Consider the following 15,722-nt stretch of genomic DNA (forward strand, 5'->3'; position numbering starts at 1 on the left):
ACACAAAACGTTATGAAAGAGAAGACTCTTGGGACCGCGCTCTCCTATGTATGTCGCCGTCGGTAGTAATATTTAATCCGGCTAATCCCCCGGGGCCGCCGGTCATTTCAATCGGTAATCCGCGTGTCCCTCATGGCTCATTGAGCCCAGATCTTGCCGCGTCTTCCTGCCGAACTCCGGTTCTGAACTCGGTGTCGATGTCGCCCGGCGTTTGGCAGCGCATTTAGGCGATCTAAAAAGGATTAGCTTGCCGTCAACCGGTCGACTCTGTGACGGCAGCAAGAACGAATGGAAACTTTTTAAAGCGTGAAATGCTTTTTAACGCTACCCCCACCCCAACATTTTGTCCGTTCGTCCATCCGTCCGGGCATTTCCCTCTAAATTTAGCGGGGAAATCGATATCACGAGACCTATACACGAATTCACTCTCTCAGCTAAATTTAGTGGGAAAATGGATATCACGTGACCTCACGTTATGGAACATACAAAGCAATTCAGCTTCCCCGCTAAATTTAGCGGAAAAATTCACGTCACGTGACCTATACACCAATTTCGTTTGCCCGCTATATTTGGCGGGAAAGTGGCGTCAGGTTACGTCAACTGACGTCACGTGACCTATATAGCTTGGGGAAATCGACGGCACGTGACCTATACGTCAACTCAGTTTCCCCGCTAAATTTAGCGGGAAACTTCACGTCATATGATCTATACACCAATTCAGTTACCGGCTAAATTTAGCGGGAAACTTCACATCTTGTGACCTAGACACCGATCCAGTTTGCTTGATAAATTTAGTAGGGGGAAATCGACGTCACGTGACCTATACAACAATTCAATTTCCCCGCTAAATTTAGCTGGGCAAGCCTCTGCACATCCGCACACCCTCTCTTCTGACCTTTTCATCCTGCTGTAGCCATTTCCGAAGGGCAAAAAAAAATTGTCCGTTCTTGTCTTCGCTCGCATTACGCCTTTCCAGGCTTTTTTTTTTTTTTATTATGGGTAATAAAAAAAGTCATGTAAACATGGCCGCCCTGAGAGCGCCATTCCGGTACTCTGCTACGCGAGTAATGCAACTACAGTTACTCTAGAAAAAAGTAGAGTAACTGCATATGCTCCGCCTTGCGGAGCAGAGTACCGCTGTAATGCTTCCGGGCCGGCCATGTTGGATCCAAGGCCGCACTGCGGGAAGCGACAGTCGCTTCTGCAAGAGCACCGGATGCGCGAGCTACGCGATCGTCCTCCGTGTCGTCTGCTTCCCAGACTTTGAAAATGTGTTTTTACACATCGCTCGCGTTATAAGACAACGCAATTATACTGCATCCAGTGGCTACACATGATGTTGAATGGTCAAGGAACATTCCAGGTCGTTCTATTTTAGTGTGGGATGTACATTTCGACAACGCAAAGCGAGAAGCCTGGTCCGCCCGAAATTCGGCGCCTGCAAGGTCGCTTTCCCGCACGGAGGTCGGAGCCAGCTCGATGCACGTGACCGCTTGGCCGATACGGAGTTGGCGGCGAAAGGAAAGGGAACGCGACACTATGGCTCTGCAAGCAGAGCCTATAGAGTTAATGTCTAGAAAAAGGCAGAGCCGTGTGTTGGGAGAGTTCGGCCATTCACTAGTTTGAATAGGCGAGCATCTCGTGGCCAACCACAGGTCGGGAAACAGCCCCCAGCGGTGGTCGTGAGCTAGAGTAAAAAAGTGTAACTCTTGGTGAGTGAAAACTTGGCGCATGTGAGATTTTTGGCACGTGCATGTTCAACGGTAGACTAAACGAACCTGCGCTCCAAAGCGGAGCAAACTGCGTAGTTGCGATCATTGCTGCTGCGAGATTGAACGCTTCTATTTCACGCTATAAATGTCGTTTCCAATATTGTCACGGTCGAAGTCCGCTGATTGGTCGACGCTGTGTCGCACTTTTAGTTTACGCTCTAGCCGCGGGGGTAATATTTGGCGCTGGCGGCGGACTTTGCTCTGCCCATTGGCCAAACTTTCCCAATATACGGCCGTGGAAAAAGGTTCATCGGCGTGACTGCCGAAACAACGGACACGATCAACGCAATCTCAATAGTATGGCAAAAGAAAAAAAGAAGTTTTGTTGATTAATAGGGAGCCATTGAAACACGCCCAAACCGCGCTGAAGTTTTGTCCGTGGTTATCTGTACGACGAGAAATCGTTCTGCCCTGAAATGAAATTTGTTGTTCCCGCTGTATGGAGCGACGGGTCCGTAGCAAGGAATTGAAGAACATCAGATAGTTCCTTCAACTTTTGGTATTTGTTCTTATTGGTCTTTTATGCATTCGTGTTTTTGACCGTTGTTGACCCCTTCGTACGCATTGTCAGTTTCATGCGAAGAAACGAGTTGCTGTACCGGCTAGACATCTTCGATTTTCATCGAACGCAAAGAAGGCGACTACTTTCTCACAGCCAAATCAGAAACACAAGGGGGAAAAAAATGGGAATAAAATTGGACGAAGCGTCTTGCACGAGAATAGGTTTATCGATTTTACCCACCTCCCGTGCCGATTCTCCGAGCTGTCGAAAAACGCGGGAAAGTAAAATTAAAACCACTCAGCGGAACAAAGAGTTTCGGTTCGTGCGCTCTTTTTATCGACGCTAAAAATTCGCCACGAAACCAAGTAATCGCAGCAAGTGCAGCCGGGGAAAAAAAGAAAAAGGTAAAAATGCCATAGTGTTCTCGGCTTTAGACCACTTTTATAGACGTGAACTTTCCATCTCTCTCTCTCTCTCTCTCTCTCTTTCTCTTTTATTTACTTATTTATTTATTTATTTATTTATTTATCGTACACCGTCTGCTTTTAGGTCTTCCAAGCAACATCGAATGCCCGTTATAAGTCCACGATTCTTTTTTTTTCTCTCCTCCATTTGCTTTCTTTCTTTCTTTTCCTTCCTTTGCATTTTGTTTGTCGTCTGTTCAAACCATTTCTTTTTACTTCAAAGCCAAACGAATGCCTTGCTACATAAGCGATAATAACCATCCCAGACCAAACTTATCAGAAAAGCAATATACCTGTAACTATCTTAGGGCGATGGAATCCGACGTATTTTTTTCCTCTCCCTGCAGTCAAGCGCACTCCTTCGCATCAGCTTCCTGCGCACGCTCTACATAATGCCCTTCCCGCTATCCGGTTCTTGTTTGTTTGTTTTTGGAGAGCGGAGACGTCTCAAGGCCGGCTTTTAATGCCCCATGACCCGAGCTACTTTACCCGCTACAAACTCTTCGTAGCGATGGGCTGCTCTTGCTTCAGTCTCCTCGTTGTTTTTTGCTCGGCTTTATTCTGTGCCCCTTCTTGATCCTTTCTCGAGCGTCTCGCGGTGTTGTTGCTGTTCCATATCTGTCTGTTTCTAACCATCCTATCGCTTGTTTCTTCTTCTTTTTTCTTTTTTATGTCGTTACAGGTTCGACGTCCCGATTGCTACACTCCGACACAACGTTTTGCTTTTAAAACGTTCCTTGAGGGGAGAAGGGGAGGTGGTGGATAGTGAGCGTGTGTATGTGTGTGTGTGTGTATGAGCGTATGTGTGTGTTTGTGGTGGTATAATGTGTCTGTATCTGTGTGCATGTCCACTATATACATACTGTCACTCTCAATGACATTGTGATCTTAATTTTTTTTAATTTTTTCTACGCGTTTTTTTTTTTTTTTTATGGTACTATTTTGTGCCTTGACCAGAGCAAATTTTGAGTAGAACTAACGTGCCACCTTGTGTCTTTCTCCTCCAGGTATCTCAGCTATTGTGTTTTAGTACGACTTTTCTTTCAGATACCGATTCTGTATTTTAGCAAGGCGAGGCAGGCGTCTAGTTCCTCAGTAAATTAAAAAATATATATATACATACAAACAATTGACCATCGAACCTATTGCTTCCTTTCCCTTCAGTTAAATACGTTATCTGCCATCCTTATTCCGACGCATGACCGCTCGACCGCTAGCAGAAACCACGAAAATTGAACGACCGTGCCAGAGACTGATATAGACCCCTTCAAAAATTCACGCCCTCTTACGGTCGGTCTGAAAATACTGCAAACTGGCGCGCGCAAAAGACACCATAACAATTACAAGTCTATCAATTCTACACAGTCTCTTGGAAGTGAGTATTATAACAGTTCCAGCTTAATTATTTTCTTTCTTTCTTCTTTTTTTTTTCGCACACAACTTTTTGGTATTTTTAGATCTACCGCAAAGAAGCGTAATTTTTTTAAAAGCAACGTTTTCGCGAACACCTCAACCGTGCGCGTCAATTTAAGCGAGGGAATAAACCGCTGGCAGCTTGAAATCTCGGAAAAAAATCCGCGTGAGTGCCGAAACGCCGAAGCGCCTCCCTTCGCGTATTCTGTCATTCGTCGCTTCCTGTTTTGTGGCGTTGAACCCCCGGGCCGCGTGGCCCCCCGGGTGAGCCCTTGATTTCCCGATTATTCAGCGGGCAGGAAACTCCCAATCAGGGCCGCTCAGTCGCCGACCGAGGAAGCGTCGCCGGCCGCCCTTTGAGACGTCGTGCGCCACATTTTAAAAAAAAAAAAGACGAACAAATAAACAAAACAACAACGTCAAAAGCAAACTAGCAGCCGCGGTTATATTGCTAAAACCAGGACCAACTGTTGATCCTGTCTAATACATCAAATAAACAGTGTCCGAGTCGTGTTACTTCTGTGTATATGACGGTCTTCGCAGATTGGTCGTACAAACGCATGCAGACATATTCGAAGCCTACATGTGTATGAAGCAGACGAGCTTCGAACATACTTGAGGCGTCTCCGCGGATAAGTCTGCCATCATGTCTGCGGAGAAACTCCGCGTCGTCTTTTCATACGATGCGTGAGCAAGCCCCTCTCACAGCAGAACGAACGCCGGAGAGGAGGCGACCTCCTCTCCAGCGATTCGCTCTGTCGAAGTGCAAAGAGCTAGGGAGCGGAGCTTCCCCTCAACTCTCAACGCGTCAAGGCCCGTTCACACTCTTGCGACTGCTTGCGACCTCTTAAACCTGGGTCCCTTAAAACTTCTTAAACCAGAGAACACACTGGCGCCATCTATTGGGAAGCAGTGCAAACTCGGCGGTCCGGCATATTTTTTTTTTTTTTATTTCTCGCGCAATATCCTTTCTTTTTTGGCTCGAAAAACTTTTGTCAATGTTATAAACGAGCCTTTCTATGGGTATTACGCACATTTGACCTCGGAAATCCCGCAAAACCTTCGCTTTTGTGAAATGCAGTTCTAGGGTCACCGCATAGATGGCGCCACAATGTCAGTGTCTTCCCTCATTCTAGAAACATTTAAGAAGTTGTAAGAGATCTCGTCTCTCTCAGTCGTACTCGGTCGCAAGAGTGTGAACGGGCCTTCACAGTCACTTCGAAGAGGTCTCCTCCTGCTTAGTTCTTCTAATCTCACATCCCAACTGTTTATGCAGAGTGGAAAACCAAGCAAAAATCATAAACATCGCTTTCGGGAAAAAAAAAAAAAGGTTTACAATCATGATTATACGTTAACGATGTTTTCATCGGCGCCTCCGGAGGGTATGCCATTGCATTACCTTAACGTAATAGGTGAGCAGATTGCGATACGTCCGATGTTTCAAAAAGCCTCAGGCCGGCAAAACTACAGTCAGTGAGAGCCTAATTAAGATACGCGGGGCGTGGCTTCTTTGATTGTCCTTATCGCCAAATGTCGTAATCTCAATGGCGGAGGAGTAATAATGAGCTGCTGCGTGACTATGCGACGAACACTGAAAGGGGGGTAGGGGAGGGAGGGAGGGAGGGAGAGAGGAGGAGAGGAGACCGTGCAAGGAAGCCGAAACGCCAAGCTCTGATTGGAATAATTAGTGGGTAGACCTAGACCTAGCCGGACGCCGGCGTTCCGCGTTCTAACCCGTTCGACGATCGTGCAGTGGCGTAGCCTCCTACATACTGACAAAGCCTGGCAGATCGCCGCGAGAAGCGGCCGCCGAAATGGAAAAGGTGGAGCGGCAGACAACAGATGAGAGGAGAGCCACGTGGCTGGCGCCCCGCTGCGGCGAGACACCGAAACACACTCCTCCCGAGCGAACAAGTGCGTTTCGGGTCCTCGCCGCTGCAAAAGCTGTGCGCTGACTACAGGCTCCCCGAGAAATGCTCTGCGCTACCAGATCCTCGCGCTCCAACTCCGCTACCCAGCACTCAGTGGCTCCGTCGTCGAACGGCCAGACTTTGTGAGTATAGAGGAGGCTATGGCAGTGGAGACAAAAAGGCTGCTAGCTTTAGGTCTACCCACTAATCGTACCAACCAGAGCTCGGCGTTCTGACGTCCCCCGCGCTCTCTCGTCTCCTCTCTTTCGGTTTCTCGGCCCAGGGCGTCGTTGTGCGACTTCGCAGCTGCACTCGTTGTCACGAGGCATGACGACGGAATTTCGGGGTCGACTACGTGTGACACCTGAGGAAACAAACTTGAACGAGAGGTGTGCTGGAATTCCGCGAGTCGGCGGCGAACGAAAGGTCGGGGGAAATAGGGTGCACCGCCGATCGATGCGTTGCGAGCTGCAGACGCCGCTCGTTCGGACCACGGGCGCTATTTCAGGACCACACTATGCTCAACTCTCCCCGCTCAAAGACGCTGTTCGCAAGAGAAAGGGGAAAAAAGGGGGAGGATGCATATATGGATATGTTTGCTCACGTCAGATGCAGTTTGGTTCGTAAGTCAAGAGTTTCATCCCTGCGCCTACCCCTGGGGAAGAACGCACCACGCACCGTCCTACATGTCCGAATTGGTTTTTGAAGGCTCAAAGCCCGGAAAGAAAGAAAGAAAGAAAACCGCGAATCAAGTATAATGCGAAAGTATGTCGCGAAGCGCGAACGTGTCAGTTTTGAATGCAAAACCTGTTCTCCTTTCGTTTCCACTGGGACAAATACGACAAAACGTCGATAGTGCTCAAAACGGTGGACATAACGGAGCGCGTTGCACTCAAATCTTCCGTTCTTTCCCCTCCTCTTCACGCGTAATGTAGCGCAAGCTTTAGGGTCACGTGTCTGCCGCTAGGACTAATCTTTCTGTCTTTCATTAATTGTCATCAAGATATTTCTCACACGGGCACTGTTATACGCTAGCGACGCTTTCTCTCTCCTTTTTATTACTTGACATTTGGTTTTATTGCACACCAGATATGTTAACTAGGGCTTTAATTGTCCCGCTCGCTCCCTTTTTACGATTTCTTCGAGAAACACCGACCTATTTAACTGCGTATTAACTTGTACGTTCTGACTATGACCGTCGGGTTGGATCTTTAATGGTGTATGAACGTGCATCGTGTTATGCGTTCGCGACGCTGTATGTGCAACCTGCCGCTGTGCGTCGTCCTCGCAGTGCCCGCTCGGTTCGAGCAGAAGTTCAGCGTGGAGAGCGTGCGCCGCGGGGACACGGCGATCCTGCGCTGTGAGGCGGTCGGCGACAGTCCCATGGGGGTCACGTGGCACCGGAATGACGATCCACTGCCGCTCGACTCCCCCAGGTGGGGCCTTGACAAATTTGTTCCCTTTATATCCTGCTTCCACGAAAATCCCTAAAGAACGCCCGTCCACGGTGGAGAGACGAAAGGAGAAATGTGAGGTGGGCGATCTTTCGGGATTTTCGGGGACGAAGCAGACAACGGTAAACAAGAAGGAGGATTGATGTTACACTCATTTCCTCCGACTACACTCACTTTTGTAATGTCTGTGTTTTACTATTGTTTCTTTTGCTCGAGGTGCGCCTGCTGAGTACTTTCTTCCTTTGCTTTCAACCGCCAAGGATAATATATAGAAAGTGACTTGTGTGCGTGTGTGCCGCCAAACTGTCTATTGTGCGTCAGACAGTGGGTTTCTGTTATCTCTGATGTATGTAATCTCTTTAACCTAGTGGTCCAGTAGCAAGGCAGCAGTGTTCTTTGGCGCTCTAATGAAACATTGTCTACATAATTGTTTTGTAAACTGATTGATTGATTGATCGATTGAGTGATTGATTGATTGGCATTGCTCCTCTTTGGAGTGCTGCACTTCGTCATCTTCGCTAATATAAAGTGCTAGGACTTTTTGTGTCGGCAACCCCACCCACTAACAAAAAGCTGGCACGTAGTTCTGCGGCCCAAATACATATTTGCTTTCAAAATAAATTGATCTACTGACTTGCGTAGATTTATTAATAACACCGCGGCCTGTGCAGTGAAGTGCGCGCCCGTGTCGTTATACTTTGAGAAGGCATTTTTATTTAGTACTGCCGCCAAATAGCCTCATATATAGCTCCGAGCCTATTTGGGTGATTTTACGGCCAGGCTGCCCACGCCAATCGGTGAATTAATTAGCATGGAACTGAAAAGCGACACCGCACGTATCGCAATTAATTTTCTCAACCACTTCCTTTTTTCTTTTTTTTGTTTAATTGGGGCATGTTTCTTGTTAACCATGTGTCATATATCGCATGATCTGTGTCGTTGTTCCCCAGGTTGCAGGTGTTCGAGAGTGTGACCGATCGCGGCACCGCGTCGGAGCTGCACGTCCAGGGCGCCGAGCGGTCCGAGAACGGCCTCTTCAGCTGCCTCGCCAAGAACGGCTTCGGCTCCGACAGGCGCAGCATCAAGCTCGTCGTCCTCGGTACGACGTCGCTTTCGGGGCCCCTTTGACGCAAGTTTGGCCCTCTTAAAGAAAAATGGACGTTAGCCATGCCAAGGATGTGCTAGACACCATCTCATGATTCTGACGTCGCGCTTATTGCGGTGGTGCTTCCTGGATAGAGCCACTAACTAAGCAGCGCTTAGACTAGCAGCACTGTATAGCGGCACTGTAGCGGTACCCTCTTCTCCGATTATCTTGTGGGCGCGCCATTTTGGTGCTCAATGCAGAGCGGGTGCAATAGGCGATCGTCCCGTTTCGGAAATGCGACTTAAGGTGCTAGGCAGCTCTGCCGGGGACTGTTTTAACATTTCTGGAGAATGGGGAAGAGTTTCCCGCGATTTCAGATAAGAGTTCCAGACAGCTGGCAACAATGATTCGCACACGTACGGTTCAAGTGTGTCGTCACTTTGAAGCGTAGGGCATTTAGTGGTTCTATAGCGCAGGCTACAGAAGCTACAAAATGGCGCAAGCGCAAACATGCTGCGCCTTTTGAAAAAAGAAAAAAGCACAAGCGCAGTGTTTCTATTTTCTATGGGAACGGTTTAACGAAACCGAGATTTCGCGAAATCTGCCTGTTCACAGGGAAGAGTTTGACGCGCGAAACCTGTGACGTCTGGACTCACGAGAATTTCGCCAAACCTTGTCATCTGTACCGGTCATATCGAGCGTTTCGCATCAAAACGATAAGTACGCGCAGTGTGAAGAGACGAGTCTGCTTTATTGATACCGCTCGATAAACTTCGTCGGATCCGGCTCACTCGGTGTACTGTAGGCCTGCCAAACCGGGAAAAGACCACGAACGTCGAAGAACAGGCGGGCGATCTTGAAGTATTTCGGACATTAAAGATCATACAGTCATCGTGTTTATATGCAGTGCTTGCACTCATCTTGGCTGGAGGAACCTGCAGCGCTCCACCAACCCGTACTGCCCGTATCGCCCGTACGCACTGCTTCTCCGCCTGTCTCTCGCCGCCATGTTTGTTTTTGTCTTTTTGGCTTTGGCCACCTTGGCTCGGATACAAGATCGGCCAAAAACCAGGTTCCTGCAAATTCTCGCTCCGCGTCGAAGTTCAGGCATCCTAGCGATATCAAGCGGCCATTGGCAGCGTCCGCATTTATCTTTCGGGTTATTGACAGGCCTCGGTGAGGTTTTAAGGGCACAGGGTAAGGTGAAATTGAAAAAAAATTCGATTTTAGTTTTTTTCGCAATTTGAAAAGTTTAGTTCTTTCTGCACATTTTCCATTGTCCCAGTGTTTTTAGAAAGCGATATTTCGGGCTGAAAATCACTTCTTCCGAAAGCAAGTAGCAGGTGACCGCGCCTCCTTTTGGGATACACTCCCTGTTTATCGATGAATTCTCCAACAAAACAAAATCAACACAAGACCTAAAAGCTTGTCCAGTAACAGATAATCTCAAAAAATTATTTTGCAACTATTGCATAGCTTCTTTTCAACCAAGACAATGACGAGACGCTGTGCACGTTTTTCCCAGGTGTGTACCGTGTGTACATTCAAGCTTTTGTGTTTTCGTAACGACAAAATGGCGCCATTGAATGCTGTTGATTTATTCAATGGTGGCAGCATTGCACAAGCCAATGTTTTGGAGTTTTGTGGATGGAACCCTGTTTGGAAAGCCATCAAGTGGCTGAGGGAAGTTGACGTCACTCGAATATACTTTACGGACCAAGCGACATGGCGGGTCACAAAAGAGGCCCGGCAAGCAAGGCGATAAGCCTAAAGGCGAAGACATGACTTTAGCAATGCCTTTTAAGCTGGCGGCTATTGAAAAAATGACTCTGAGGCTGTTGGTGCCAATAGAAATTCGTTATTCACCAGTTTTTTTACTTTAAACTCAATTATCTCAAAACAGTGTTTTTTAGTACATAGGTACCATTTTTTCCTTAACCTGACATTATAGAGGGTTGATTTTTTATTCCTACCACATACATGGGTGTTCAAAAATACTGAACTAAAATTAAAAACGTGCACCTAGCAGTTTTTGAGTTACGAAGTTTTTAATAGATGAAAACAACTAAAATTTCAGTACTAGAATAAAAAAATATTTAAAAAAAACTTATTTTAGATTGGTTCAAATAATTCTAGTTCAGTGGATAAAACACAATATTTCGAACAAATTGATATTTACATGACAGGAATACTCCTAATAGTCACCGAGAAAAATGTTCCTCAACATGGCCTCAAATGCATGGGGAGTATAGGACTTACCCTGTGCCCTTAACACAATCTCGCTCCAGAAGCAAGGAGCGCGCGCTACCGTTTTCGGAGGCGCGTCACTTTTTCGGTTGCGTTCACTCGGGGCACCTGTTTCCCGATACCTAGTATCGCGACAAAAGAGTCGCTAACATGGTGCATCATGTTGCTTATAAGCAACATGATGCTTAATTGCTTATAAGCAGTGAGTTAGCTCATGTCCCATGTCCTCGTTCTGCTGCGCCGAAACTTGATATCATACCGCGTTATTTATTGCTCTTTCTTTTACGGATACAGTTTACTGATTATTTCATCACAGTTATCACATTAAAAGCATATGTCGGTGCAGGCGTTTTTCGTCACATGAAATTAAGAATTGAAAATCTAAGATAATCGGACAGCGCACTACCTAGCATTACAAAGAGCGCGGCTGTGTTGTGGAGGCAGATCGCGGCGCTTTTGCAATTGACGTATATTCCTGAAGTTTAAGACAAACGTTCCCACGAAGTAAAAGTCCACTTGCCTGGACGAGAGCACATTCCAGCGAGGGCGGTATCATTCGCACATTTTACCTTACAAAGACCGATTCAGCGCGCCAAGCCCCTGCTGAGAAATGCTCGGACGTACCGAACCAACGAAGAGCATCTGGTACGCCCCAAGAGAAGACTGAGGATTCATTTAGGTTACCTGTGGGTCTTGTGGCGTGGAACCCAAAACTCGGTCGTACAGTGCCTTCTGCACAATGAGCCTCCGTTAGATTGTGGGCACCTGGGCCGGGACTTGAACCCGCCACTTGCCGGGAATCCGTAGGCTGGCGCGTTAATTGCCTCGTTGTATCCACCGAGGCAAGGCGGCTTTGATGGGACTGTCGTATAGCTTTTCCGCATTCTGAATGTGGCAGTGCACTCCCTTTCTTCCTGCAGAAGTTCCTGCGTCTCCGCTGGACGTGAAGGTGGACCAGTCCTGGAGTCGGTCAGCGAACGTGCGCTGGAACGCCCCGTACAGCGGCAACAGCCCCGTCTCCAAATACATCGTGCAGTACTGGAAGGACCACGGTGAGCGAGCGACGTATACCCCGTGACGAGGTCGCTGAAGACAGCAGAACACGTGCACGCCCTGTCAAGTCTTCTTCCGAGATACGCTTTCAGTGTTCTTACGCGGGAAGCTGGCGACTGTCGATCGCATAAGATAGGACCTACAAGGTTCGTTTGCTGTGTGTTCCAGTGGTGTTTGTCGTTTGTCGACATCAAAGCTGTGGTCAGACCCGATCGTCACCTCGACATCTATGGCGTTACAGCGTGACGGCGTGACGGAAAGAAAAATCAAGCATCATTCGACAGGGGGTCATGCCCGTCGTAATTTGCCATTTCCGATCTTTTGTGATCTGTCAGTAGCTCTTACCTCATTCTGAAACGATGCATATTGAAAAGAACGACTTCATAGATATCATGGGCTGTTCACACATGGTGTATAGGTCCTGTGCGGCGAGACGACCATTTAGGCTTTTCACACGCGTACGCGTGCGCGCGTCCACAATTCTTAATGTACGATATTTCCTCAACCATAAAAAAATAAATATTTCGGAGTTCGAATTTGCAGCGTTCCAGACTTCCGACCGACGCCAGTGCATGAGGTATCCTCGAGACACAGGCATGCTCCGATTCACCTTCCGATGCACCGAAACGGACTCAACCACCGGAGCCAATCCACAGTTCGGAGCCTGCCACGTGTCCTTCCGGTTGGGCGGAGCGACGCACAAAGCTAGAAGCCGCGTGGCACGCGTGGAACGCTGGATTGGCTAACGTGACTCGTAACCTCCGTTGCGGTTCATCGTAAGGTGAAACGGAGTACAGCTACGAGAAAGAGATGCACCGAAATAATATGCGCACTCTTCATTGGCAGAGAATTGGATGCGCGCGGACGGCATCCTCAGAGGGGACGCGTCTTCTCCTTCCAGGGGCCGCCCACAGGCTCGAAGAAGCGAGCGTGACGGCTCCCCAGACGTCGACGCTGCTACGCGACCTCCAGCCGGGGACATCGTACATCGTGCGCGCACTGGCCGAGAACACCGTGGGCCGGGGGTCCCCTTCCGAAAGCCAGAAGTTCCAGACGAAAGAGGAAGGTTCGAAACCACGGACCTTAATGTCCGTTGCAACTCAAGAAACTGAACAGATGCCCCTCCCACAAAGCTCTCTGGACTCCATGATCCGCGGTTTCCTCTTCTCATACTCGCCTCCCCTTCAGCGTTTGCGCCGTCAAAGTGGAAAGAGTAGATGCCTTTATTGGAAGAGCTTGTCCTGCTGTTCTTGACTTGCAACAGTCTATAGTAGCAGTTCCGCTTGGGACAACTACCCTATACGACGCATCGAGGCACACACTCAAACTAACCGAACGCCCTCCTTTATCTCAGAGCCCGGCGGAGTTCCCACCGACGTCGCTGCCGAGCCCAGGGGACCGTCGAGTCTTCGAATAAAATGGAAGGTACGGTCTTCGCCATTTCCACCAACGGCAACTAGCAACGTATAAAATTTCCTACCCGAAAGATGAAACTCGTAGTTGCGACACGGGAACAATGCTAGCATTATTTTTATCCTCGTGCCGGTATTCTTATCGACACCGGTGGGACGGAACATGAACTATTTCCACGAATTCATAGACGACAATTTCGCGAATTATTCTTTTGCATTTCGTCGCCGATCTGGTCCGTAACGTCACTGGTTTCTTTTGCGTCAAATGTTTTGGATCTTCTTCCTCTCTACCTAATGGGAATGCGCTAGGTCACGAGTTTCGTTTTTGGAAAGCGTGCAAACATTTTTTAGCATATATGCTTTACTGACATACTGTCGAGGTCAACGTTCGTTCTTCTTGTCCGACGTCCAAATTTGAATCTCATGGAAAGAAAATTGTTATTTTTGATTAGTGTGATCTAACGACGATGTGGTACAGCAAGTCAAAGAAAACGTGGGTTCTTCGCTAACCCTCAAGCTACTACAGTAGACGCATTACCTGCAGCCTCCACCGAAAGAGCAGTGGAACGGCCAGCTGCTCGGCTTCTACATCGGGTACCGGCCCAAGGGCTCCGAGGACCCATACAGTTACCAGTCAGCGCCCATGACCGACCAGGCCGAGGAAGAGCACCTGCTGGCGGGTCTCAAGAGGGCCACAGAGTACGCCATCGTCGTCAAGGCCTTCAACGCCGCCGGCTCCGGTCCGGGCTCCCAAGACATCGTAGCCCGCACCGCTGATTCGGGTACATATATGAACGACTCAATATACTTATTCCAGGGTGCGGAAGGCTAAGACGTGTGGTTTATTGATTATAGAAGCGTCTAGCTCGAGCCTCATACTGTGGTGGCCAATAAGTCACTGATCAATACCAAGAAAGGCAAAATAAATGATAACAATTTTCCTGCACTTAATGTTTGGATGTCAGACTATGTGTGGACATAATAGGCTGTTCAATTTTATCACATGTGGTTGGCCCGTGCACGTGTCATTAAGCATGTGCAGTATAGTACACATCTACGCTAAGCGCGCACATCGAGCTTGGCCGCCACACGAGTTTTAAAGTGTTGATGAAAATGTTTGGACGTTTAGTGGTTTGGTTTGTTTCACGCAAGGTTTCACAGCAGGCAACGAAGAGATGTTTTCTTTTTTGTATCTTGCAGAGCCCCCATTACCACCGCGGTTGTGGCTCGAATCACACGAGCGATTCTCGATCGTAGTGCACTGGCAGCAGCCTCCAGGACCACCAGTGACTCGTAAGTAGTTTCTCTCTCAGATGTGCTATCTTGACCCAGTGCAGTTTAAGTAGCTTTTGTATCAATAAATTCGTCATCATTTTTCTCCTCCTCTTTCTCTTTAGCCTTCTAATCATCATTATCAAATACGTTATGTTTCCTTCCAACGATTTTGCTTCTGGTTCTTCTTAAAAGTGTCAACTTTTTTTTTTCCTTTTTCTTGTGCCTTTAATAAGGTTTTTGTCTCCAGAGTTGAACTCGCGAGTTCTAGGGAACCCACTAAAGTGGAACTGTGGGAATTTGCAGTCGGGTTTTAGAGGACTTGTGGTGGAAGTGTCAGCGAAACGCATCCATTTACAAGAATAGCAAACTAGAATAATTCAGTTCGGTTAACCTCCTTGTCTCTACAATAAATCAACTTTCTCTTTCTCTCTCTCACACACACACACGCATATACACACATCCATTACGAGCTCTCTAGAGAAACATTCTTCTCAGCGTATCAGAGCGGCGTCTGACCGTTCGCACAGGGACGCTTCCCTAAAGCCGGTGTTACACTATATACATCATATAAAAGACAGTCTGCATACAAATTCGAACCCGAGTCACGGCGAGGTCCGTGCTTCCAATGCCGCATGGCAATGGGTTTAAGGAGAAAACTTGGCACGCGGCATTCGAACCGCGGATGTTGCGGCGGCTCGATCGTGTCTGCAAACTGTCTTTGGTACGATGTATGAGCAGTTTGACCCCGGCTTTAAAGCTTTCTGCTTTGTGAGACCGCCACTGACGTTCGCGGACCGCTTGCACACCGCAGACTACATCCTGTCGTACCGCGAGGAGACGGGTCCGTGGCGGGAGCTGACGGTGCCCCAGGCCGACAACTCCAAGTACAGCCTGACCGGCCTGCGGGAGGCCACCCGCTACCAGATCTACCTGCAGGCCGCGGGAGAGGGCTCCACCAGCGCTCCGAGCGAGATCATCACCGTGCTCACCGAAGGAGGAGGTGTGCATCACTATTCCTGTAGCGATCTCGCACGCTATTTCAGCAGTCCCTTCGTCTTCGATCCTATTACCCGTCCAACGGAAATGACCATGAACGTAACTGGATGCGTGCGCACGCGAATTATCTGGGAACC

The 15,722-nt window shown here is 48.3% G+C and overlaps 1 protein-coding gene across 1 annotated transcript in view; it reads left to right on the forward strand.

Moving 5' to 3' along the window:
• The window catches only part of LOC8031411 (Down syndrome cell adhesion molecule-like protein 1 homolog), a 136,470-nt gene that overhangs the window by 111,345 nt on the left and 9,403 nt on the right, over positions 1–15,722 (forward strand). Inside the window, exons 5-12 of the mRNA XM_042291779.1 lie at positions 7,353–7,497; positions 8,466–8,614; positions 11,770–11,901; positions 12,804–12,968; positions 13,257–13,327; positions 13,859–14,096; positions 14,515–14,607; positions 15,401–15,589. Of these exons, the coding sequence (XP_042147713.1) occupies positions 7,353–7,497; positions 8,466–8,614; positions 11,770–11,901; positions 12,804–12,968; positions 13,257–13,327; positions 13,859–14,096; positions 14,515–14,607; positions 15,401–15,589 (1,182 nt within the window). The remainder of the gene's footprint in view (positions 1–7,352; positions 7,498–8,465; positions 8,615–11,769; positions 11,902–12,803; positions 12,969–13,256; positions 13,328–13,858; positions 14,097–14,514; positions 14,608–15,400; positions 15,590–15,722) is intronic.

The sequence above is a fragment of the Ixodes scapularis genome, unplaced genomic scaffold (assembly GCF_016920785.2).
Source record: "Ixodes scapularis isolate PalLabHiFi unplaced genomic scaffold, ASM1692078v2 PGA_scaffold2__306_contigs__length_199485367, whole genome shotgun sequence".
In the NCBI taxonomy this organism is placed as follows: domain Eukaryota; kingdom Metazoa; phylum Arthropoda; class Arachnida; order Ixodida; family Ixodidae; genus Ixodes; species Ixodes scapularis.